Genomic DNA, 26,452 nt, shown 5'->3' on the forward strand with positions numbered 1-26,452 from the left:
CAGACAGCACAGGCCTAAGGACCCAGAGATGGGCCGAACTATTCGTGGCATCTGGTTAGAAGCCTAGATTGGTGTTTGTTTTTTTCCTGCCAGAGGGTGACAGGGTGCCGTTGGAGAGTTTTAAGCAGGAAGGCGAGTGGATATGACAGGCAGGTTTTGACAGGTCGGCGGGCAGGACAGAGAGGAAGCTGGGGGTTGGGGGGAGGGGAGCGGGAACTCAAACAGGCAGGTGTAGACATAGTGGCCTGGGGACAGGTGCTTATGAATACGAACGGATGTTTGAGTAGATGATGCTTTTCTGCATTTGTCTCAATAACCAAGCTTGATTCTTTTTTTTTTAAAAAAAATTATTTTTATCAGTCGTGGGGCTTGAACTCTGGGCCTGGGCGCTGTCCCTCAGCTCTGCAGCTCAAGGCAAGCGCTCTACCACTTAAGCCACAGCACCACTTCCGGTTTTCTGGTGGTTCATTGGAGATGAGAGAGTCTCACGGACTTTCCTCTCCCGGACTGGCTTTGAACCGTGATCCTCAGCTCTCAGCCTCCCGGGCAGCTAGGATGACAGGCGTGAGCCGACGGTGCCCGGCCCAAGCTTGATTCTTTAATGAAGTTTTTCTCCTTTTGATGAGCCCCTTGGGGGCTGTGTCCCTAGATCCTGAGGTCTGTTAGCCACACAACCCCCGCAAAATCGTACAGGAATAAGAGGGTGGGGGCAGTTGGGTAGTGTGGTTACACAGAAGCTATTGTCTTCGGACAAGTCAAGGCCTTCCAGGGGGGAAAAATATAATGAGGATATTTCTCAACTTTATGTTTTATTCTAGCAACCAGCCGCTGCGTATGCAAGTACCATGTATGTTTGTGCGAGCCACGGCATGATAATACGTGTTAACATCTGGTAGGACTATATCTCTATTTTTCTTTTCTGAATTTTTATTTCCTTCTGGTTATTCTTGCTTGTTTAACTTTACGCTGAAGTAGTTTAACTGTGGCTGGGACCTCCAACCCTCCCCTACCCCCCAAACATAGAAATACAACGATAGTGCAATCACCCCAAAGGAAAAGGGGGAGGGAAAGCAAAGAAAATATGTCATAAACACTAATTTAAGCCGGGGGTGCTGGTGGCTCATGCCTGTCATCCTAGCCGCTCAGGAGGCTGAGATCTGAGGATCGTGATTCGAAGCCAGCCCAGGCAGGAAAAGTCTGTGAGACTCTTATCTTTAACCACCAAAATGCTAGAAGCAGAGCTGTGGCTCAACTGATAGAGTGCTAGCCTTGAGAAGTCTCTCAGACAGTGCTTTGAGTAAGTTCAAGCCCCAGGACCAGCAAGCATGCACACACACACACACACACACACACACACACACACACACACCATGAATTTACCAAATCATGCACACACACACACACACACACACACACACACACACACAAATTTACCAAATCCCTAGTGCCTGCTGCTACCACTTTAGGGGGAGTCCTGTCTCTCTCTTCTGCCATGCCCCCTCCTGGCTCTTCCTCAAGCGAAGCCTTGGTGTTCTTTGCGTTTATTCCCATTGAATGATAGTGTATGTGGTTCTGAATGAAACAGTAATCTAGATGTTTCCAGATACCGCGTAAGTGCATGTTATTCTCTACTTGTTTTTCCAACTTGCATCCTTCTCCTTCATTCGGTACAATGTCTGAGAAATTCTCTGTATTACTGTAGTCCATTATTGCTACAGCTGGGTTGTGTTTCTTGGTTTTGTGTGTGTGTGTGTACAAAAATAGCATAATTTATTAATTTTCCTGTTGGTGGAGGTTTACTTTGTACACGGTTTCCCACCATTTTAAAGACGACTTCCCCTGACATTCTTATATGCATCCCGTTCATACATCTCTTAAGGATTCCTCCCGCTGTCTCCATTCTGTTCCTAGGAATGAAGCTAGGGTTCATAAGGTTTATATCTGTGCAGCTCTCTCTCTAAGAGAGAGCCCAGATGCTCAGTTGGACTGAGTATACCTGTTTTTGTGTCTGAACTTCTATTTCCTACTTTTTTTTTGTTGGTGGTAACTGGGGTTTGAACTCAGAGCCTAGTGCTTGCTAGGTAGGCACTCCACAGTCACTTGAACCACTCTGCCAGGCCCCTTTGGCATTGGTTGTTTTCATGGTAGTCTTTGTTTTATGCCTGGGCCCGACTGGACTGTGATCCTCCTATCTGTGGTTTCCCTTTGTTGTTGGGATGTCTGTCTTACACCATCGCACCCAATCATTAGTGGAGATGGAGTCTCAGGAACCTGGGCTGGTCTTGAACCTTGCTCTAGAAATCTCTGCTTCCACATAGGTAGGCCTACAAGCTTCAGCCACTACACTCATCTTAGTTTTCTAATTTTATTGCACGATATTTATAGATTCACTGAGGAAGAATTCATTATGATGTCAGAATTCTTAGCTAAGACAATAGAGCTTATCCTTCTCTTCTTAAATAAATCCCCAAATATTTTGTCTTTTCATTGCTATTATAAATGGAGTTTCCCCTCTTCCATTTTGTTATCCCAACTGGTTGGATTTTTTTTTAAATTAAAAGAAGTACTGCATTCTACATATTACTCTTAAACTATTATTTTATTGTTTAGAGTAGCTTGTGAGTTGGTTGTCTGTGCGACTCTGCTGTCTACTACTGTGGACCTTACTTGCTTCCTCATTTCCAGTTCATAACATGATTTCCTAACTGAGTGGTTTTGCCTGTTGCCCCACAACAATGCCTAGTAACAATGGTAAAAGCAATGGTGACTGTTCTATTTCTAATTTTTATGGAAGAATTTCTAGGCTTTTCCATTAAGCATTTTTGGTTGAGAAACTATATATTTCTTTAAGCCAGAAAGTATCCATCTCTTCTCATTGTATAATGAGTTCTTAAAAAAATGGATATGAATATTAGTAATTGCCTATTCAACATCATCAAGATGTTGAGATAATACTTTGGGTTAATGACTATGATTAATTATACTATGGATTCTCGATGATTGAACCATCCTTGCCTTAAAATATATTCTAAGTCTGCCCTTCTGTGAGCTGCTGGGTTTCATGACAATAATTTAAGATTTTTTTTTTCAGTATTAAAGATCGAAATCAGGGCCTTAAGCTAGGTAGACAGTCTACCATTGGAGCTGTGCCTCCAACCCCCGCTTTTTTTTGCACTGGCCATTTTTGAGGTACGATTTCACATTTTGCCTGGGCTGACCTAGACTGTAATCCTCCTACTTGTGCTCCTTCATGTTGTTGGGGATGGTAGACATGCATCACCACTCCCGACAGTTGGTTGAGATTGAGTCTTGTGAACTTCTTTGTACTCAAGTTGGCCTTGAACCATCATCTCCTGATCACCACATCCCAAGGAATTAGGATTACAGGCTTGAACCACTACACTCGGCCTATTTAGGACTCTTGCTTTGCTATTCATAAAAAACGTTGATACTTATCCTCTGGATGGATTCCAGGGTCTGTCTTGAGGGCTGGGGAACTGACTGTGGAGTACCTTGGAGACTTCCTGTGGTTTTATCATTTCCCTAAGGGTCACTTTCCCTCACAAATTTGTCATGAAGTGGTCTGCCATCTTAATCTGTTCAGAGTCCTTGGGAGTAGCGCGTGCAGCCTCTTGCTTCATTCACAGGAGTTCTTCTGTTTCCATGTAGGTTCATGAATTTGTAAGGGAGGTGTTTAGATCAGGGAGTATACTTTCCCAGACCAAAAGATCCTTTCAGTGCCAGTTGAATCATTCCTCACATGGCTTTATCTATTGCTTACGTTTATGCTAAGGGTGTGCATATACCAGTCCCAACCATGGCCACCCATCAGCTGTGAGCAACAGGAACGTTGCTTCAGTTCCATGCTGGAACTTTCTAGAAACCCATTTTTGCCGACCTTGGCAAAAGGGTAGTTGTTTCTGGAGGGTACTTAGGCCCAGCTGCATATTTGCACTTGCAGGTAGGGGTACCTACCAGTAACAGGTTAACTCTGCATTAAGACAGGTCCCTGACTCTATTTACATGAGAAAAGAAAACTCTGAACAGTTGTATAAGAGAAAGAAACTGTCAGTCAGCTACTCCTGGAGAACAAAGGGCAGTTTGTTTTCTTTTTCTTTTCTTTTTCTTTTTTTCTTTCTTTTTAAGTCAAGAGTTTGTAAGTTAGACATTTCTCTTAACTGGAATCTCTCTTGGTTGGAGGCTTTTCATTTGCTTCGTCTCCTCCCTCCCCTTCCTGATGGACAAATGAAGCCCCAATTTTTGGTCTTTCTTTTGGATTCCTGACATCTTCGTAGCTCTCGATTTCTCTGACTTTCCCTATCCCCTTCCTTTTTTATTCCCACTTTTCTCCCAGTGGGCCAGCTGCTCTGTCCACCCCCTTTCCTTCCTTCCCTCCCTGCGTCCTAGCTCTTGCTATGTAATTTGTTTGCAGTCAGGTTGTCTCTTTGATTTACTGGATCTCTTCTGTGCAGAATTATAATAAATGGATCGCTTTGCAGGAACTGGAATGGTTGGGCACCGTTTTGCTCAGACTGGGTCAAGCCCACCAGCCTGCTCCAGAAGGTGTGTGCCCCGCCCCACCCAGTGTCCACCCTCTGCATCTTCTTCTAGCTGAAAAAATTAAAAAAAAAAAATCTCAAGCTATCCATCTGAGAACCAATTAAGTTACAAGAATGGCATAGAAAAAGAGCTGGTCCCCAGGACCGCCTCCCTCCTTAAAGTGCAGCCCTAGGAGCTAATGGTCTCGGGGAGTCGGGGGATGATCTGATGATGATGGCGGAGAGATCGTCCTGATTACGGACTTAATTAATTATATCATTAGCAAGCGCTGAACTACAGAACTTGTTCGCGTGTGTAACCAGGGGTACTTAAAAACAGCGTAAGGTTAAAACCCCCTGTGAGCAAATCCGTTCCTCTCCCTGTGTTGCTCTACCTCCCTTTGCCCTGAGGATAAAGCAGGGAAAACAAGCCAAGAAACCATACATGTGAATGAAGAATTAATATGGCCTATGGGGCCGGGGGGTTAGCTTGGGCTTCCCACCCCCTTCTCTTTAATTTGCAAGCACATATCACCTCTGCCCCGGAAAGTGCTAGGAAACTTAAGGTGCGATTCAAGGGCTTTGAAAGCCAACCTAGCTTCGGCCCGCCAAGTCCTGCCCAGCACCAGCGTCTCTCCATCGTCAAGCCCTCTCCTACCCATTCTTCAAGTCTGGGGCTTCCATTGACTTCCCAGGAGATACTCTCTTCTCTGTGTTGAGCTACAACCCCCCTCCCCACCCCCCATTGTCCACTTCACTCACACGCTGTCATCCTGTCCCGTAGGAGACCGTGCCACTGGATTGCTCCTTGTAGCATGTCTATCTGCTCCTGGAGGGGTCAGGCTCCAGCCTACGACACAGTAGGTGCCCAGGGTCTGAAATGAGTGAGGACGAAGAAGGTAATGCTGTCCACAGCAGAGTGCCAGGAGTTCTCTCTTTTAAATGGCGTCTTCAGGTTCCATTCTCGATCCATCCCCCTCTTCTCTTCCCTTTGTGCTCTCTCCTTACTTAGCGTGCGAAGCCAAGGGCTAGTTTCTTCTGATCAGAGCAGGAGCTCCAAGAGAAGAAGGGCAGTTCTTTTCTATAAGCTCAAACTTCCCACAGTCCTGTGCGTGCTGGGGGTTCACTCCACCTTCACTGCCCTGAGTGCCTTCATCCCGAACTGCTCCCCCCTCCCGCATGCAGAGTTACCTGTCTGGGATCTCTCGGAATCCCCCGCGATTTGGTGTTTAGGAAGAAGACTGACGGTGAGACTTCCGATTTCTTCCTGGGCCTCGGTTTTCTCATCTGGATTTTTTTTTTTTCCTACAATAGGACTTGGACCTTTTGAAATAACAATTCAGGGGCAGACGCTGCCTAGGGAAAGATAACAGAGATCGATCGATCGATCGATCGATCGATTGATTTTTTTGCTGCCAGACTTGGGGTTTGAACTCAGGGCCTGGCATTATCCCTGGGCTATTTTTGCTCAAGGCTGGCTCTCCGTCATGTGAACCACAGCTCCGCTTTTGACTTTAAAAAAAAAAATATATATATATATATAGTTTATTGGAGATAGGAGTCTGGTGGGGTTTTCTACCTGGGCCTGCTTCGAACTATGATCCTCAGATCTCAGCCTCCTGAGTAGCTAGGATGACAGGCGTGAGCCATCGGTGCCCAGTGGAGAAACACTTCTTGTCTGGAAATCTATATTCTTTGCTCCATCCTTCTCTGTGGCTCATCACTATCAGTATCTATCTTGGGTGTGAGTTTGGTTTTGTTTTTCCCCTTGTAAATGAAAGTTCTGGGAGAACAATAAAGAGTTCCTATTGGAGCAAAGGCTCTGATGTGGGTGAACAGCCACCTTCTGTCCTGAAGCCGTCTGTCTACCCTAGCCTTTTACCCTTCGCTCCTGAGCCCCGTGTTCTGTGAATACACCCGCTGTAGAAAGTAAAAATTCCTCTTTATCCTCTTCCTGCTCACCCCTGAGCTGCAAGAGGCACCGAAGAGCGGGCTTCTCTGTGCCCAGAAAGCATCTCCTTCTGATGGGCTCACTCCACTACCTGGCAATTTTCCCTCTCTCGCCTCTCATTTTCTCTTCCTCCCCGGGAAGAGAGCAGGGTGGCTGTTAATGTTGGGACCTCTCCTTTTCCTGTTTGAGTTCAGTAAATCTCCAGCAATGAGAGGCCTCCAGCCTGCAGCAGATGCACAGAAACAGCCCTCAATCTCTCTCTCTTTTTATCTCTTTCTCTCTCCCCCCGCTTCCTCTCTCCCTCCTGCGCAGCCCCAATAATCTTCTGCTTCAGTAATCGGTCCTGTCTTCTTCTGGAGATTTGCACTTTAAGAGGTGTTATTTAGGAGAAATTAATGCAAAAGAGGAGTCTGCCTTGGGAAAAGCCCCAGTGCCCTTTGCTTTCCCTGTCTCTTCCCTGCTGTGCTGGGAGCCTGTGTGCTTTTTTTCCCCTGCCTGGCTTGCCTGTGAGTTTTGCCGCTGGGGAATCAATGACACCTCTCTTATTACCTCCTCCCTCTCCATTTGTTGGCCCATTGGATGCCCTGCAAGCGTGACATTGTGCCCGGGCACGAGAGTCCAGGTCCAGATGGACTCAGGAGGAGTCTTGGTATCCAGTGTTAAGAAGGAGAATGGAAGAGAGCAAGTCCCTGGTCCCTTCTGTCACCATACCTGGAGAGAAGATGAGCCGAGAGGAGTAGGAGGAGGCGAGGAGAATAATCTCTCATGGTTGCTAGTGCGTTTTCTTTTCCACAAAGAAAATAAGAAAGCTCCAGCTTGGAAGTGGAAATGTTCCAGGGCTTGGACGAGGCCGAAAGGTTAAAAAAAAAATGAGGACTTTTTATGTCCAGCTATGGGACTTAAAAACATGGACCACCCCCCATCCTGTCCCCCCCCCCCCAATGTTAAACATACTCAGCTATCTTTCTGGTACTCATGTCAGCAAGAGTGAATTCGCCATTCCTGAGGTCCAAGAGGAAAAGCCCGCCCGAACGTCGAGCGAGGTAGCCTGAGATTGCCGTTCAAGTTTCAGCGGCTAGAGCAGGGCTGATGGTGGACACTCAGGTGGAATTTACCTTCCATGTTCCAGAGGGATGGACAGGGGTGGAGGATTCTGCGTGATCCAAATCCAAATTGAAAAGGCCACTCTCCGCCTTACTGCGGCCTTTGCCAACCACACTTGCAGCCAGCCTAAAAGACTTGAGGCTGAGATGGGGTGTGTTGGGGGGGGGGCTTGGGGAAAAGCAGGAGAGCGGGAATCTGTTCTCTCTGGACCAGCCAGCTTTCCCTAGTGTTGGCCATCTCTATCCTATAACCTGGTACAAGGGATGTAAGAGAGGCACTGAGACCAGGCCTGGACGCCACAAGCATCCCATAATCGTAGATCTTGTCATCACTGTGCATACGACTGTTATTATGGTGATGATCATTATCGAGCCCCCCCCCCCACCGCAGGAGTGGCCCTGATAATCTCTCTTCTTGCTGAATCACTTCCTGCTCTTATCAAAAGGCCAGATCCTTCTCGGAGGACCCCGCCCAGCTGGTTGGGTTGGTCTTAGATTCTATCAAATTCTCTTCCATCCCTCACCAACCTGTCCTAAAGTCTTTGTTTAGTAGGGGGGTTGGTTGTTCTCTGGGGTGTCAGGCTGGGAGGGCAGCCCTGTGTGGACAGATCGGCAGGAAAGCACCACAGATCTGGTGCCCACACAGGTGGCAATCTGAATGTCCAGCTCACAGCGGTGGTCATCAGACGCAGGTCCTGGGGCCTTGGGAAAACCAGGACCCTCTGCCTGCCCGGACTCCACGGAGTGGAGTGGTGATTGGTGAGGGTTGGAGGAGAGTTGGAGGAGATGCTGAAGGGGAGAGAGAGAGAGAGAGTCCCTTTCCTCACAACCCCCTACCCAGGCAGCAGCGGGGCTGTGCCCAGAGTAGAAGGTGGGAAGAGGGCACAGGACTCGGAGTGAGGTCACTGTGCTTTGGAGGGCTTTCTGGGTGAGGGCGGTGTGTCTCCCCGCTTTCTGTGCACCCATCTTTCATGTCAGGAAATCCAAGGGATGGATATATCCAAGGGGAAAAGGAGTTACTGCACTTAGACCAAGGACCCCGTGATCCCAGGTTAACCACTTGACTTATTCCCAGCCTCCTCTCAGTTAGATCCTGACCCTCTCCATCCACACAGCTCCAAAGATCATCCCGGAAATGGGCTTTCCCGAACAGCCCCGTGATCCCATAGAAAGAGCCACTGTCCCATGCGTCAGTTTGTCTCCAACTAGGGAAGGTCCGGAGCTTCTCAGAACCGCGGTCCAGCCCTCAGGGGGCCCGGGAGAGCTTTGCTGTCATCCCTCTTCCTGGTTGGATGAAGGCTGTGTAGCGATGATGGTTGTGTGCTGTGTGCTGGCCCAGAGTTCAAGGAGTTCAGAGGAGTCCCTGGTACCTCTACCATGTTGGGCAGGGGTTGGGGGTCCAGGAGAAGCACCATTTGGAGGGGCCCGTGTGTCAGTCAGTCCTGTTTCTCTCTTGACAGCTCTACATACCACCTTCAGGAGATTCGGTTTCTCTTGTGCGCTGGTCTGTAGGGTCGCCGCAGGGTGGAGAAGCTGGGACCCCTCTGTGTTCACCTGAGGGGCTTTGACCCCCTTCCAAAGGATTGTGGGTAGAAAAGGCACCATGGATTCCCGGTGTGTGACGTTCACCTTCATCATCACCCTTGGCCACAGACAGATGGGGCTGAGGTTCACTTGCAGTGACACGTGCACCTGTGTGTGCGTGCGTGCGTGCGTGTGTGTGCACCTCCTGGCTGTCCAGTTGTCCATTGCTGATTAGGGATGGCACCCTAAGAAGGATTTTGAGCTGGGGAGAAGGGGAATGGGGAGGGGGGACGGACGGAGATCCGTTCTGAAGAACAAGGCACAAGAGAGGGCTGTGGTCAGGCTGGGAAGGGAGGAGGTCAGGATGGGGAAACAGAAGGCATTCACGGGGGTCTCTTCACCAATTTGATCCTCATTTGCGAAGCAAACACAGTGCCTGGACCTCTGTCCTGTAGAGGTCAGGGAGATGACATGCGTTAGCACCTGTGTCTGGCCAAGGGGGGAGGGTGTCACCGGTGACAGTGGTGTTGATGACATTTGGGGGGGGGTCGAGCGAGCTCAGACCTGACCTTGAGACTCCTGGGATGCCCTTGACGGCTTCTGTATGAGAATGGACCCAACCGGCTTTGCATTTTAGGAAGGCTGAAAGACGGGGCGACGGATCTAAAAGGCCCAAGAAAGGGGTGAGACAAGAGTTAGCAGCCAGAGCAGGTAGGCAGGTGAGAGAAGACCAGGCCCACCCCAAGGCCAGCCGAGGAAAGAGACCCATCCATCGGACTCGTTTAAAACTGCTCACCGTCTTAAATCCAGTTACTACTCTGTGTCTGGCTAATTCAGGAAGGTGCATTGCCTGATGCGCTGCTAGGCCAGAAAAAGAGGTTTACCCCAGGCCAGTGGATCCTGTGAGCCCTGTAACGCATCCTGGCTTTGGGGAGCACAGAGGCATTAGCCCTGCTGATCAATTAGGAGCCCACGCCGGGGTGAGCCCTCTCCTCCCAGGGCGGATGGATCATTTCTTTCTAGGGCCGGAGGCTGCCCTCTGATTATGACAACCACGTAGCCTGTTTGGTTTTCTTTCTTTCCTTTTTTTTTTTCCTCTCTTGGTTTAACTCCCACACTCATTTTGCGCATGAATGAGTACAATGAAACCAGTTTAATTTGCTGTTAATTCCCTGTTCAAAATATTCTCCTCTGTTTAAGAGACACGGCGCCTTTCATCTCGCCAAGGCAAGCAGTGTGCAAGAAATCCGCTCCTCGTGGTTGAAGGGGGTTTGCTGTGTGTGTGTGTGGGGTGGGGGTTCAGCCCGGGCCTTTAAGCCGGGGACTATGGGAAACGGGGTTCATGGGAAATGGGGTTCATGGGAAACGGGGTTCCGGGGTCAGGTGAGCCCTGCCCCTGTGGGGAGGGAATGGGAGGGTGGGCATTTTCCAAGCCCCATTGGGAACAGGGTCTTACGGTGGTTGGGCTTTGGCTGTTGCTGACTTGGCGGGGTCGGGGGAGCGGGGGGGGGGGGGGGGAGTGATTGAGGGTGGGGAAGTTTAGGCTTGGGCAAAGCACCTTCTCCCCAAGGTTGTGGGGTTGGGGTTTGGGCCTGCGGCTGGAAGTTGGCCCCTTGTGTGGATGGGGGTGTGAACCCCGCAGCTGAACAGAGTCGGTCAGGGCAGACATCCGGCTGTCACAAAAAAAAACAACACAACAACTTTAAACATCACCCCGATAGAGTGTTTATACAACGGACCCAAGCTTCCTCAAGGGCAAGAAGTCTGTTCTTCACCTCCGATCGCCCCTACCACACAATGCCAGGTCTGCTAAGGACAAGGACAGGAGGAGAATACCCAACCTAGCTTCATCACCACTGCGCTGGGGAGGGACCCAGGAGCCAGTCCTGGGCCATTGTCAGATGTCCTCCAGGTTGTTTAGAGGTTGGAGATGGAAAGCCACAGCCACACTCTTCCCCTCGGGAAGCCCACCCAGACACCCGCTGCCTCTGCTGCTCGCCTTTCTGGAGGTTCCCAGACTTTCCCGTCCACCCAAGCGCCTTTTCCCCAGCAGGGGATGCCCCGTGGTGGAAGAGGCCTCTCTCTGAGCCCCCCCGGGGCCCAGGGCCCTTCTGTGCGACCCCGTGGTGACGCGCCTCTGTGAATGTGCCAGGTAGACAGACTGACACCCGTGCCGATTGTAGGCATTCCTCGGCAAACTCACAATCTGGCAAATGGGGCTTCTGTGCGTTGCATTTCCTCCACTTGCTTTCCCTTCATATCCTTCAGAATGGCCTCGAATTCCCTTCTGAAACTGGCCCGAGAGGACAGCATGGTAGCCCAGGATCGAGTCGTACTCCGTTTACGTGGCTGGTGAATGTGAATTTCAGTTCATTCTGATTGTGTTCACTCCGTGTATCCAATGTCCCGGGTGGCGTCTTCCCGGTGTTCTGAAAGTCACACTGGTTTCCCTGCAAGTTTATAAGCAGGCTGCCCTGCTGTGAAGGGTATTTTATTATTGTGCTCTATGATAGCAAATTAATTGATCAGAAATTAGAAGGGGGGAATCCAAATATCATTGAATGAGTTTCTTTGAGCACATTTTTTGGTCGGTCATGGGGCTTGAACTCTGGGCCTGGGCGCCATCCCTTAGCTCTTCAGCTCAAGGCTCAATTTTCTGCCACTTGAGCCACAGCACCAGTTCTGGTTTTCTGAGTGTTTCATTGGAGATCAGAGTCTCACGGACTTTCCTGCCTCAGCTGGCTTTGAACCTCGATCCTCAGATCTCAGCCTCCTGAGTAGCTAGGATGACAGGCGTGAGCCACCAGCAGCGTCGGGGGGATAAATAGACATTTTACGAGAAAGAGCAGCACCTGTTGGTGTTGTTCAGTGGAGGATTTCATCCAAGTCATGGGGTCTGTCATTCGGTAGATGCCGCCGACAGGTTGTGGGGGGGACGTGAGGGTTCTGCGCTTGTCCATGCCTTGGGTGGTCTACTCCGTGCATTCCGCCACGCAGCCCTCCCCTCGTGAAGCCTCCACCCTGCATGTACCCTTCAATCCAAGGTCTCCGAGACTCTGTAGGGTTGAGCTAGCCGCCCAGGGAAGGTCTTCTCCCCTCCCTGGCTTCATTGAGGCTTCAAATTCGGATCCACTCTACGTTTCCCCCACAGAGGCCTAACAGGCTGGCCCTGGCCCGGGCACCGTTTCTGAGGCTCTTAGAAAGCCCACGGTCCAGCGAGCTGCATGTCTGCAAACCCTGGTCCTTCCTGACTCCCACAGCGGGGCCTTGCGTGCGTCCGCTCCGAGGCTCCGCGTCGCGGCGTGGGAGTCTCCAGCGCTGGCAGCCGACGCCCAGGACGGGCCTCTTGCCAAGCCTATCGCTTTCTGTCGGTCACCTTGGGCCTGGCACCCAGGGCTGTGGCCTTGCCTGCCGTCCAGAGCTGCCACACATCCCAGTGGGCTCCCGCGCGCGGGCACGCGGGCAGCCTGTTAGGGAAGGGCATTCGCTCCCTGCGCCTGGCACGCCGCACCGCCTCAGAGGGCCACGGAGCTGGCGCGAGTTCCCAAGTGAACCCACTGGGCCCCATTGTCTGGCCCGACTCTCTTCCACAGACCACCCTCCCCCCCTTCCCCCCCCCCGCCACTCCCCTCCAGCCGTGGTGGGGGCAGGGGCCGGGCTGGGAAAGGCCGGATGTATTCCTGGCCAGGGCTGAAAACACCATTCATCCCAGAAGCGCCCTATTATAAGCAGCAACAAATAGCACAGAGGGAGTGGGAAACGGGGAAGAGGCAGAGGGAGGAGGAGAGAGGAGGCACAAGGGGCCGGGGATGGAGGGAAGGAAGGAAGGAAGGAGGAAGGAAGGAGGGAAGGAAGGAAGGAAGGAAGGAGGGAAGGAAGGAAGGAAGGAGGAAGGAAGGGAGGAAGGAAGGTAGGAAGGAAGGAAGGAAGGAGGGAAGGAAGGAGGGAAGGAAGGAAGGGAAGAAGGGAGGGAGGGAAAGAAGGAGGGAAGGAAAGAAGGAAACAGGAAGGGAAGGAGGGAAAGAAGGAAGGAATGAAAGAGGGAAGGAAGGAAGGGAAGAAGGGAGGGAGGGAAAGGAGGGAAGGAAAGAAGGAAGGAAGGGAGGAAGGAAACAGGAAGGGAAGGAGGGAAAGAAGGAAGGAAGGGAGGGAGGGAAGAAGGAAGAAAAAGGAGGGAGGGAGGGAAGGAAGGAAGGAAGGAAGGAATGAAGGAGGGAAGGGGGAAGGAAGGAAGGAAAGAAGGGAGGAAGGGAGAGAGAGGAAAGGAGGGAAAAAGAAAGGGAGAGAAGGAGGGAAGGAGGGAGAAAGAAAGGAAAGGGAGAGGGAGGGAGGAAGGAGGGAGGGAGGGAAGGAAGGAACCACAGCGTGGGAGGGGAGTAGCTTGTGGAGGCTGTCAGCCTCTGAAGATGGATTCTGAGAGGCCGGGCTCCTCCTGGAGATACAGTGGGGGGGCTCGGTGGAAATCGGAGGAGACTGACAGGGAGATAAAGAGAGCCGTGCCCGTGCCGTGGGGCTCTCTGGGGCTGTCACTCTGGTCCTGAGACCCATCAGCAGAAATAGGATGTGCCCTACCAGGGAGGTGACAGCCCCTTTCTCTCCAGCTGCTCCCACGATGAAGAGCATGGGGTGTTGAGCTGAGTGGGGGGGCTGGGGGGGAGAGGCTGGCCAGTCCGAAGGCAATGCAAACAAGGACAGGCTGACAGGACTGGGAGTCTGGTGACTGAGAGGAAGAAAACAGCAAGTGCTGACCCCTTAGAATCTATGGGGCTGGCCGGGAGGAGAGGGAGCAGTTCTGAGTGGATTCTTGCAGGGTGTAAGAGGGCCAGAGAGCAGGCCCAGAGCCCAAGTCCTCCGCTGCGTGTGAGTAGTCAGAAAGAATGAATGGACCAGAGTCTCTCATCCAAGATGGAGATCCTGAAGCCATTGAACTGGACCTTTCTATAGGTTAAAAGACAAGGAGGAGGGGGGGGGATCCTTCATCTTGAATCTTGCCCTTTTAGCTTTATAGTTTGTTTTTTCTTAAAGGGGGGGGGCGTCTAGGCAGATGGCTCAGTGGTAGAGCGCTTGCCTTGCATGCATGAAGCCCTGGGTTCGATTCCTCAGCACCATGTATACAGAAAAAGTCAGAAGTGGTGCTGTGGCTCCAGGTAGAGTAGCTAGCCTTGAGCACAAAGAAGCTCAGGGACAGCACCCAGGCTCCCTGAGTTCAAGCCCCAGGACTGGCAAACAATAATAAGTAAAAATTGCTTAAATTGTAGCCAGGCGCCCGTGGCTCACGCCTGTCATCCTAGCTACTCAGGAGGCTGAGATCGGAGGATCGCGGTTCAAAGCCAACCCCCCGGGCCTATGGACATTACTCGGGGACCCCTGGTCTCCCCCGGTACCACTGCCCCTGCATACAGGTCTCCAGTACACAGTCCGGAGGCCGTGCCATCCGAGAGTTACAGAACCACAGATCAATCAGGCCCCGAGGATCCCAGGAGGGCCCGGCAGGGAGAGGCAGGCAGCAACAGCGTGTTCCTTCCCTTGATTTACGAGCCCAGGCCGCCATCCATCGCCGGCCTTCATTAGGGCCGCAGAGAGTCATTTTGCATGGGCGTGCGGCCCTTTCCTCCCCGCTCCTCTCCGGGGTGATTGATGCCCACCCCGGGCGGCCAGATCGCGCGTGAACCGAGAGCCAGGCCTTCATCACGCCCCACCCGCCAGGAGCAGGAGGTGGGAGGAAGGGGGGGGCGTCGCTGATCGCACGTGGTTCTTCAACCCGTGTGCCCTGAACTCATGGGGTCTGTCAGCAAGGGCTGGCGCCCACGGATTTAAATCTGCCTTCGAACTCCTGGTGCCAGAAGACTGGAAAATGCCAGGCTCCTAAACTGTAATAGATGGTTGACTCTCCCTTCCCCCCCTGCCCGGCAACCTCTGCCACAGAAAACTGCTGATAGGCGAAGCCCAGAGACAGCAGCAGGCTTGGCTACCAGCCTGCATCAGCAGCGTGATGGGCATGGAGCTAAAGATGCCCCTGCACCAGGTATCCCTGCAGTTCTCTTTCCCCTTCCTGCCCTGGCTGGTCTCCCCTCCCCTCCTCTCCCCTCCCCCCCTCTCCTCACTCTTCAGGCCTGACTGGAAAAACCTACTTATCAGCAGTAGGAGAGGGCAGGGTGCCGAACAGGGCAACGCCTGGAGGACTATGGTGGCGATGTAGCCTTGTTCTTTCAAAACAGAGCCAGGGCTAGCACCCCTTTATCATCCTCCCCTTGATATGGCATGGGGGGGGGGAGAGACAGACAGACAGACAGACAGGCACGTAAATACCAAAGGAAGGCCAGTATTGTTTCCAGGCCTTCGTGCCAGATGGTACCTCAGGTTCAGGAGGCTCAGGCAGAAAAGGTTCTTGCCAAAGCCGTGACCCCAGATCCTGATCCTGACCCCGCCAAGGTGTGACGCGGGAGGCAGAGGCCACGCCAGGTTACCCGCGTCTGTGGTTGGAAAGGGGACGTGGCGGCGCCTGGAGGAGATGCTAAGAGTAGACTGGAGGGCCGAGCCTGGGTCTCTCAGTCAACTGAGCCTCTGGGGTTTGGTGTGAGAGTCGGGGATGGGTGAATCCACCCATCAGGGTTAGAGGTTCAGTTCCCAGCCCCCTTTCTGGCCCTCTCGGAGGGTACAGGTAAGAAACCAGAAGCTGGGGGAGACTCTCAGGGCTGGGACAGGGGAACGGGACAATGGAAACCATACAAGGTCCGGCCTGTTTGCTTTTTCTTTGGTCGGTCATGGGGCTTGAACTCTGGGCCTGGGCGCTGTCCTTCAGCTCAAGGTGAGCGCTCTACCACTTGAGCCACAGCGCCACTTCTGGGACGTTCCTGCCGGGGCTGGCTTTGAACCTCGATCCTCAGATCTCAGCCTCCCGAGTAGCTAGGATGACAGGGGTGAGCCACCGGCGCCCAGCATGAGGTCTAGCTCTTTGCTGTCCGACAGCCCCCCCCCCCCCCCAGAGGACAAATACCATTTCGCCAGCTCTTCTCAGATGCGTTGCAAGGTGGACGTTGATTGATTGTCCTCATTGAATGGGTGGCCGCACGGGAGCTTCAGGGGTCTGAGTAACTTGCTCAAGATTCTACCTCGAGGCCCTGGGAGAGCTGAGACCCCCCCCCCAGGTGTGTCAGTGACCCCCCAGCCTCACACGGCCGGAACCTGGCTATATCCACAGCGGCTGCCTTCTGTGTGGAGTGTTTGGGGGACCCGTCGGGGTTTAGGGGATGGAGATGTGGGTGTTGTTCAGCCTGGGCTTACTGTGTTGAGGATGGATTCCACGATCAAGGGAGGAGAGAGGGAAAATTAAAGCAAGGGTCATCCCCAGGTGCTTGTTGGAATGGGTTCCTCCATAGGGAAGCCCCCCCCCCCCCAAGCTTCCTTTGTAGCTCTATACCTGAATGCCCAGCGCTGGAAATGAGTATTTACTGGAGGCAAACCAACAGCCTTACTCTGGAGTATCCTGTTATGAGTTGAATTGTATCAGAGAGTATGTGTGTGTGGGGGGTGGCTCACATTTGGAATCCTAGCTACTCAGGAGACTGAGATCTGAGAATCAAGGTTCAAAGCCAGCCCAGACCGCAAAGGCCTGTAAGCCTCTTATCTCCAGTTAACCAGCAAAAAAGCTAAAAGTAGTGGGGGCTGTGGCCCAAGTGGTAGAGTGCTAGCCAAATCTAAGGGGCAGTGCCTAGGCTCTGAGTTCAAGCCTTTGTGCTGGTACATGTGTGTGCATGCGCACACACACTAGAGAGAGAGAGAGAGACAGACAGACAGACAGACAGATGCAAAGACAGAGACATGTACCTTGTACCTTGCAGTGTGACCTTATTCTGAAAGTCACTGCAGACATCATTAAGATGAATTCACATGCTAACAGAGTAGCTCCGCACCCAGTATAGGACTGGTGTCCTTACAAAATGGCCACGACACGGGGTCAGAGACACAGGGGGTGAAGACCGCGTCGGCGCACGTCGTCCAGCAGGCTGGAGTTCAGTCGCTGCGCGTGACGAAACTCCACCGATGCCACCGCAGCCCACCGCAAGGTCAGAACGACACAAAAGCAATCTTGACCTCTCAGATTGGGACGTCCAGCCTCCAGAACCAGCAGGCGATCCGTCTCTGTTGTTCTCCAAGTCGGCCCGGTTGCGGTGCTTTTGTCGAAGCCATTCTAGAAAACACACACATACCTCCCCCAAGTCAGCCGTGTGTTCGGTTGGTGCCAAGTCTCAACACAGAGAACACTATAGACGTACGCACCGTGAAGTCACCGTGGGACCAGGCTGGAGCTGGGGCACGGGGTCCCCCACAATCGGTTGAGGTTTCACGCCCTGCCACCCTGAGAATTAGGAACCCCTGAACCAGAGAGAAGAGGGGACGGATGTCCACAAGCCCCAGGCCCAGCCATTCCGAAACTTACCCCTAGCTTTCCTGCCAGCAGGCCCGGGTCTCCTTTCTTGGAAGGAGCCCCTTGGAGTTGGGAGGCCCACCACCACGTTCACTTCGCTACTCGTTCCTGAGCGTTGTTTCACGCGTGAACCCAGACCAGATCTGGAGCCTGTCCCAACCGCCCAAGGCGGGTTTCCTGCACCGTGACCCATCTACGCTGTTGGCTTTCTTGACGCCCTCCATAATTAACTGCACCTTGGAATAAAAGAAGCAGAAGGAGAAGGGCGGGGTTGAGGGAGGACTCTGCCGATCTGCATGTCCTTTAAAAGAGCAAATTTCACAGTTGCTGTTGATAATCTGAATGCCTGTTCAGACTCATTCAGTCAGTCAGTCAGCTCAGCAGATGGGTTGGGTTGGCTCATTCCTGTTCACTCAGGCTGATTTCTCTTCCTCGCCGGCCATCTCCCACCCATCCATCACCGGAGACGTACGTAATGATAGCTTCCATTCGCCTTGCATGTTACACTTGGCAAGGAGAGTAAATAAGTGCTAGGCAAATGAATGTCCTTAAGAAAGCAGTCTTGCTGGGGCCACGGCCCCATTCATCGGCTGAGGAGCCTGACACTCTGCTGTGTTGGCTGGGTGTGCACATCGCTTGCGGCGTTGGGACTTGAACCCGGGTCCCTGTGGATTGGAAGTCACAGCTCTCTTATCTCTCAAGGTTGCTTAGCTTCTACTGAGAACGGAGAATCCCCAAACCAGCCACAGTCTTATCTGTATGGTTGTTTCAGTTCTCTGAGGACTAGACATGCCCGCCTATTCTTGCTCCGTCTCCGGAAGTCCGTACAGTGTCTGCTCCCCAGGGGTGCGATTCCAGGACACCCTTGTTCAATGCATACCTGGACTCCCCCTGTCCCCTTCCTTTTTTGTCAGTCATGGGTCTTGAACTCAGGGCCTGGGCGCTGTCCCTCAGCTCTTTAGCTCAAGGTGAGCGCTCTACCCCTTGAGCCACAGCGCCACTTCCTGTTTTCTGGTGGTTCATGGGAGAGAAGAGTCTCACGGACGTTCCTGCCCGGACTGGCTTTGAACCACGACCCTCAGAGCTCAGCCTCCTGAGTAGCTAGGATGACAGGTGTGAGCCACCAGCGCCTGGCTTTGGACTCCCCTCCCCCCTTTTTTTCTAACCACAAATATACAGCCTTCGCCCCCCCAAACCCCTCCCAGAGGAGGGAAGTCAGGGCTGCTTGTGGAGTTTTCTGCAGGTACTTCTTGTACTTAGGGACAGGAGTCTGGTTCTCGACCTACCATGTGGTGTGGTTCCTGGGACTGTCATCCCAACTACTACATTTCCAATGAACCACCAGGAAACCGGAAGTGGCGCTGTGGCTCAAAGGGTAGAGCACTTACGTTGAGTTCAAGAGGTCAGGGACAGCGCCCAGGCCCTGAGTTCAAGCCCCATGACCGACAGCAGCTGTCTCTTCTTTCTTAAAGGAAGCACAGCCCTGGTCAACCCCAGTTGGATTTTCCCAGGGCGATAGCTCCTCTGCGTGGCAGGGCGCCCTGATGCTTCCCATACTGAGCGTTTCTTCTCCAGAATAGTGCCTCCCCCCGCCCCTCAGGATAGTGGTCTCTCATACACCCCCATTCTTCTTGAGTTGGCTCTTGCGAGCAGACCTCCCTGCGCCCCCTCATCTTGCTCGCTGGCCTTCTGATCCTCCCGTCTCTTTGGGATGAGCTCTCCTTCGTTCCCTCCAGCCTATCTTTGGCTCCCTCCCCTCACCTTGTTGCTTTGAGTGACTCCCCCTCTATTCCTCTATTCTGTTCTTCCAGTATTCTGTCCTTCCCTCCCTCCCTCTGTCTACCTCCATCTACGGGACCATACGTCTCCACGTTGAAATGGTGAAACAGGTCCACTGATCCCTTGTACCGAAGCATTGCTCTCGTTCCCTCCAATGGAATAGGATGCCAGCTGTGACCTTTGCTTCTCATCGCCCTCCCCCCCCCCATGGAGCCATCCATCCCCCCCCAGGGCTGACACTTATTCTTATCCATTGCTTTATCATTCCCTTGGCCTTTACGGCCACTGCACAGGAGGTAGATTAGATACCTGATATCATTCGCTCGGTAGATATACCTGAACGGGTATCACACAGATACCACTGGCGTCAGGTGGTTTCCGTGGATCGGGAACTGGAGCTCGTGAGTCACGACATGATTGTCATAGCCCTGCCCCAGGCTCTGTGGTGGCTTTACCCTGCTCTGGCGTCCTCCCCACAGTCCTGCTGTGCTGTGTAACTGCAGCCTGCAGATGAGAAAGGAGGGAGGGAGGGAGGGAGGGTGTGAGAGATTGTTTGATTGATTGATGATTGATGGGAGGGAGGCTTAGGGCATAAGCAAGTTCAGCATACCCAGCACACCCCAGAATGTCTCCCCCCCTCCACCTCCCCCCCCCCCCGGCCCCAATGAGAGAATGCACCTAGAGGTTAGAGCCTGGGCTGTGGGCATGGGTACCAGAATGGCGTCCTCCTCCCCTTCCCCCTCCCTCCCCGCCATGACATCTTCAGCTTTGACAGCAACACAGCAACCATCCTGACGCCACTGTTTCCAGAGCAGAAGTTCACGGTAAACATTTAACCGGGCTCCACCAGAACTTCCTGCCAGAATTCTGATTATGCCTTCGTACATGCACATGAGGGCCCTGTTCCTCTGGCAGGGGGTTGGGGGGGGGAGATGGGAACTTCCAGAAAGCATTTCTCTCCAAGTCCCCACTCCCCCCCACCCCGGCCGGAGAGCTCTCCGCAGTCCCCCAAGAAACTTCCCTCCATCCTCTCTCTCTCTCTCTGCCGTGGACCGGTTTACGGCCCCTGTGTGGTCTCCTCCGTGGGCAGAATGTAAAGAGCCCGTCTGGTGGACTCCACAGGAGACGGCGCTCCAAAGCAGATTCAATTACAGCTCCAGAGAGGTGACCGTGGCTATCACAAATCTCGGTTTTGTAGAATTAAACAGAACAAAGGAGTCCGTCCCCGGAAGGTCTGGAAATGAAGGTCGCATTTTTTTTTTCTTTTAAAGAAAATATATTCCAGACGCTCGATCCCTCCCCGACTCGTACTCCTTCAGCGAGGTCCTGGGGTTGGTGGGGGGGGGGATGCTGTTTGTTCTGGGGGGGCGGGGGGGAGGCTCTCTCATGGCTTTTCTTGGTTCTGTGAGCCAAAGATTGCCCCTACGCCAGAGTTCTCAATAGAATCTTCTGGAAGCCCAGGTCTGCCCGGTGGGCTTGTGGTCAGCAAGGGCTGTCAGTGTGACTTAACACACAAACCGCCGCCGCTGCTCCTCCCTTTCCCGTCCCCCGTTCGGCCCGTGTGGGTTTGCATTTACCTCTGCCTCGGTCCCACCTGGCAGAAACATTTGAATAATCGCAGAGATGAGTTTCTGCCAGGGGTTTCCCCCCCCTCCCCGCCCCCGCCGGCCCCGACCCCATGAAGTGTCTTCGGAGTGTATTATGCAAATTCAGCGTGTCATGATGATCGTGATTAGTTCTGTGAAGTGGAGATGAGGAGGGAGGCAGGGAGAGGCAGGGAGAGGCAGGGCCGCTCCTTGTAGGGAGTCTTCCTCAGCTGTCAGAAAGTTGGGGGGGGGCCAGGGAGTGTGGAGGGGGGCGGGATCAACTCAGCAGATCTCATGCCCTTCATTCGCCTGTGGTAGGGTATGGCGCTCAATCCAGCTCAACCTCAAACTGGGCAAGACACCAGCTTGCTTGATTTTTTTTAAAAAAAAAATCTAATTTCATTTTCTCTTTGTACCAGTCCTGGGACTTGAACTCAGGGCCCTGGGCGCTGTTCCTGAACTTCTTCTTTTGCTCAAGGCTGGCGTTCTACCACTTGAGCCACAGCAGCTACTTCTGACTTTTTTTTTTCTTGGCAGTTCCTTGGAGATAAAACAGTCTCGGGGACTCTCCCGCCCGGGGTTGGCTTCGAATCTCCATCCTCAGATCTCAGCCTCCTGACAAGCTAGGATGGACAGGCGTGAGCCACCCCAGTGCCCAGTAGACAACTCTCTTAGTTCTCTTTATGTCTGGGTGCTTTTCAATGTGCACCTCCAGCCCACTAGGGGCAGTAATGCTAGGTGGGCCACAAGCTGGCGAGGACGACGCTCTATGGTTCCTGTTTGCTTGGAGGCCCACGGAGATACCCCAGCCTCTTTCTGACCCGGGGCAGGTTGGTCCTGGATCCCCTGGGGCTCAGCCCTGCTCAGACCCTGAGCCTCTCTGGGCTCCACCAGTGTCCCAAAAAGCTGGCATGGCCACTTGCTTCTCAGACCCTGGAACATCCCTAGGGCCTGTGTCTGGGTCTGGCTCTGGTTGTGTCTATGGGGCAGGCAGCTCTCTGGGACAGTGCCCCAGCGGGCGAGAACACCGGAAACCTCCTTCCCCAACATAGTTCCCTGTTGTCAGACGTGAACAACAGCCTTTTGGTTATCCAGTTATCCAGAGAAGGTCTCGCGTGGTGGTTGTGGTTGTTTGGCTTGGGGAAGGCTTTGGATGGTGATCCTCCTATGTCTTCCTCCCTATAGCTAACCGTCCCCAGGCCTGGCGCCACACACTGGGGGAGGGGGGCGGGGGCTTGTGATTGAGATGAGGACTCACTTTCTTTGCCCAGGCTAGCCTTGAACCATCATTCTCTGATTCCCCTCACCTGAGTCGCTGGGCTTACAGGCGTGAACCATCACCACACCTGATCTGTCAGGGGCCCTGGAGTCCCCTGCGGAGTCTTTTCGGGCAGGTGATGGACCACGTGTCTGGGTTTGGCCAGCGCAGAGGGACTTGTGGGAAGGCGGAGATGGGGGGGGGGGAGTGGCTAAGATCAGGGGAGTTGACTTCCGGAAAGGGAGAAGCGGACAGACGAGGAGAAAACGCTTCGTCTCCGCACCCCGAAGATTTCAGGAAATAAGGGCTCCGGGCCAGGGGACCCTCACAACTCACTCCAGTTGCTTGCTTTATTTGCAGAAACGTTAATGGACACCAGGACAGCCACTGCGGAGCTGGGCTGGACGGCCAATCCTGCTTCAGGGGTGAGTGTCAGACCAGCACCCCCGCATTCTGCGGTGTGTGGGGAGTCCTGGACTCCACAGAGCAGCTACGGCAGAGCCTTTCCCGGACCCCTGTGCACATGGCGGGGGGCCAGAGGCAGGGGTGTCTCCCGCCTGAGCTCTGCAGCCTACTCGCGTGATACTGAATCTCTCTTCACACAACCCCTCCAGAGGCACAGGCTCTGGGCACGGCTGTGTGGGGACAGGGAAGCAGACGGGGGGCGGTGGGGGGGACACAGATCAGAGGCCACAGAGACGCCAGGCCGGGAGGAGGGAGCGGGGGAGCTCAGGAGAGCCGAGGCTTTTGCTAGAGTTTGCCTTGGACGTTTGGTATCAGGGCGGGGCCTTGAATTCAGGGCCTCACGCTCCCACCTGGCACTCTACCCCTCAAAGCCACGCCTCCAGCCCCTCTGGCTGGTTGCTGGGTTATTTGGAGATGGAGTCCCGCACGGGCGGCCTTCCGTCCCGGCGGGCCTCGAACTGCGTCATCCTGCAGATCTTAAGTCTCCTGAGTGGTTAGGCCCGCGGGCGTGAGCCACCGGCGCCCGGCTAGAGAAGCCATTCTGATTCCCGTCTGTGGATCAGCTGTGTGCGCGTGCGTGTGTGTGTGCACACTTGGTGACACGGGAGAGTGGAACGGACAGGCGTGACACAGGTTGACCAGAAGGCAAAGGTACACGGGTGGCTGTTTTTTTGGGGGGTTTGTAAGTAGGAGTCCGATAGGTGGCCCGTGGAGAGGGTGGGAAGGAAGCAAGGACCCCCTGGGTCCGGCAGGAGAAGCAGCCCGATTTCTGGGGTCTGTGTGTCCGGCCTGGTGAAGGGCCGCGGCTGCCATGCTGACGGAGACGGGGGGCAGGGTACCCCCCCATGTCATCCCACAGGAAACGGAGGGATGAAAGGTGAGGAATACAAAGGGGAGCACCCGCCAGCTAGATTATGCAGCGTGCGGGGGACAGAGGCGTGGAAAGGGACCCCTGGCATGGGGGACCCCCCCCCCACAATACCCAGAGCAGACCAGGGGAAGCTGAGGAGAAGGTGGAGACGGACGATAAACCCTGTCCCTTGCTCGGACAATCTTCTGGCTAGCTTTGGGGTTGAAGGATGAAAGAGGCAGAGGAGCTAAGGTGTGTGTGTGTGTGTGTCGGGGGGTGCGGGGGGCGCTGCTTTCTTTCCCGTGGGGTTGTGAAGCTGGTCTGGGGGCAAGGTGGTCCTGGGCTGCTTCCTCGTCTTTGCCAGACCGCCCAGCTCTCTCTGTCCCCGTGTTTGGTTGAGCCGTGGTACTCCATGTTGTTGGGGAGTGGGGTAGGTGGCGGGGGGGGGGGACAGGGAAGTCTCCAGCCAGCAGCACAGCAGGTCCAGAGTACACAATAATCACGCACGTGCCCGAGGGACGGCTCTTACCTGATCACAAGCCAAGTGGCCTCACCTGCGTCTCCACTCACACACGCATGCTTCTACGCCGCTGCCGCCACGGCCCTGACCGAAAGCACCTGCCCCCACCATGCACCTTGTGTCTAGAGATGGGGGGGGGAGGGAGAGCAAGATCTGGATTGAGTTGGTGTTTCCCCAAACAGGGAGTGAGAACCAGGGCAGAGTCAAGCCAGAAGCCCAGTTTCCTCTTCTCCTCAGTGGGGGGCCTGTGGTGGACCAGCTTGAGTCTGGTCTAAGAAGGTGTCCTTGCTCTATGTACTTAGGAAGCGGCCGGCGCGTCCCCAACCCTAGTCCGCAGGGCTGCGTTCCTTTCTCGGACTCCACCGTGCTCACAGACAGAAAAACCCGAGTTAGGGAAGATCCGGGAGACGTTGAGCTGTGGGCCAGATGATGATGATGATGATGTTGTTCTTGTCGTCACGTATTGGGATTTCGAGGCCTGCTGAGGACAGGAGGGCAGAGGGGGCAGGGCCGGTGGCTCCTTTTCTTACTCTAGTGCCACACTGTGTGGCGGCTGGGGGTGGCGTTGGACCCGGTGGCTGATTGCCGGAAACCGTTCCTCATCTTGCCTTTTTAAAAAAATTTTGGTGGCCAGTGACAGAAAACTACAACTTGATCTTGAAGGAAATAACCTTGGCTCATGGAACTGGAGGGTCCCAGTGCACAGCTCTGGGGTTGATCACTGTCTCTGTCTCTTCTGTCTCTCCTCCCTCCCCTCCCCACCCCCCCACCCCCCATTGCTGGTTCCACGCAGAGACTCTCCTCTTGGCCCAAGAGTACCTCAGATTGGGTCCGAGGGACTTGGTCTGAATCCCCTGTCCATCCCGAGCCAATCCCGAAAGTAGAGAGCGCGCGTATTGGCTCCCGCAGAGTCTGTGGCTTGAGCACAGCCAATGAGAGCCTGGGAAATGGAAGAGTAGGCGGGACTGATGCCTCAGAGGGAATCCTTTCCTGGAGCTCTGTTCCCAGGAATTATTAGTACAGCTTTCTCAGCCAGTCTCCCCGCTGCTGACCTCTGACCCCCCCAAACCCCCCCATTCCCTCCCTCCACCCTCCTCCTCCCCTTCGGTCTCCAGGTAAACCACTGAGAGTCAGAACTCCACACCCTAGGCCTTCCCACCCAGTCTTCCTCTCTCTCTCTCTCTCTCGCTCTCTCGCTCTCTCGCTCTCTCGCTCTCTCGCTCTCTCACTCTCTCACTCTGTCTCTCCTGTCTCTCTCTCTTTCTCTCCTCTCTCTCTGTCTCTCTGTCTCTCTGTCTCTCTGTCTCTGTCTCTGTCTCTGTCTCTGTCTCTCTCTCTCTCTCTCTCTCTCTCTCCACCAAAAGGCCTGTAATTAGGAAACATTAGCAGGCTCAAAACAGCTTTCCTACCTGAAACATCCTCCCTAATTGCACTCAGCAGAGCTCTTCCCTGGCTATTAATGTCACTTTTATGAAGCAATGAGGAGCAAAACACCCCGAGGCACTTAAAACATTTTATATATATATATATATATATATATATATATATATATATATATATATATATATATATAATCTACGTCTTTCAGGAATGGAAGTTTAAAATCACCTGCCTGACAGACAGTGATAGACAAAGGTGGGAGGGGGAGGGAGGCAGGCTGGAGGAGGAGGAGACGGCGGCCAAGGCCAGGGGCCTCCTTTCGGGAGGAAGATTCAGATCCTTGATAGGCAGAGGACTTAGTAGGTGGGGTACTGGGTGAGGAGGGGAGGGGAGGAGTTGGGGCCAAGTGGGTAGGAAGGCCAGGGCCCTGTCCACTCTGTGGTGGTTCTCAGGGCTTTTAGATGAGACTTTTTTTGGGGGGGGAGGGAGGCGGGGTCTGTGTATGTGTTGAATAGAGTGATGGAGAGAATGAGACACAGGCTCATTGTAGAGCATGAATTGTTACATGCTTTGGATGTGTGCGTACGTGTGTGTGTGTGAGTATGGGAGAGGGCTAGTCCCTCAGCTCGCACATTTCAGGAACTCTGGGAGTCGGGGTGGTTCCCAAGAACCTCCCTGTCAGGTTTATTTTCCTGTTTGTTTATTAAGACATGTTTATCTTCTTGCTCTGGAGAGCAGCTTTACGGGTTGATTCTCAGCAGAAACCTTGCAGACATTTCTGTCCGCAGACTCCCAAGGTCCTCTCCGAGTCTGGGCTTTTTGTTTTGGTTTGCCGTTAGCCTTTTTACCCCACGGATACTATTGGCGTTAATACAGAGGAGGTGGGGAGGATTTGGTTGTGGGGTTACCTTTTTTGGGGGGGCAAACCCCGTGGTTGAGCCGGTGGTAGAGTTGACTCCACAAGAGGCTTACGTAGGAGCGGACGCATGGAAGGGTGGACCCGCGTCGTGGGTCGAATGGATGGGACAAGAAGTTTCCCCCAGCCTGCCCGCCCCCCCCCCCCCACCGTG

At 53.6% G+C, this 26,452-nt stretch overlaps 1 protein-coding gene across 2 annotated transcripts in view; it reads left to right on the forward strand.

Annotated features, from left to right (window-relative positions):
* Positions 1 to 26,452, forward strand: part of Ephb1 (EPH receptor B1) — a 337,284-nt gene that overhangs the window by 95,222 nt on the left and 215,610 nt on the right. For both annotated transcript variants that reach the window (XM_070005466.1, XM_070005465.1), the window contains one exon: positions 22,528 to 22,592. In XM_070005466.1, the coding sequence (XP_069861567.1) occupies positions 22,536 to 22,592 (57 nt within the window). In that variant the 5' untranslated portion in view covers positions 22,528 to 22,535. The remainder of the gene's footprint in view (positions 1 to 22,527; positions 22,593 to 26,452) is intronic.

Source organism: Dipodomys merriami, unplaced genomic scaffold (assembly GCF_024711535.1).
Source record: "Dipodomys merriami isolate MVZ:Mamm:240054 unplaced genomic scaffold, mDipMer1.0.p SCAF_68, whole genome shotgun sequence".
Classification (NCBI taxonomy): Eukaryota; Metazoa; Chordata; class Mammalia; order Rodentia; family Heteromyidae; genus Dipodomys; species Dipodomys merriami.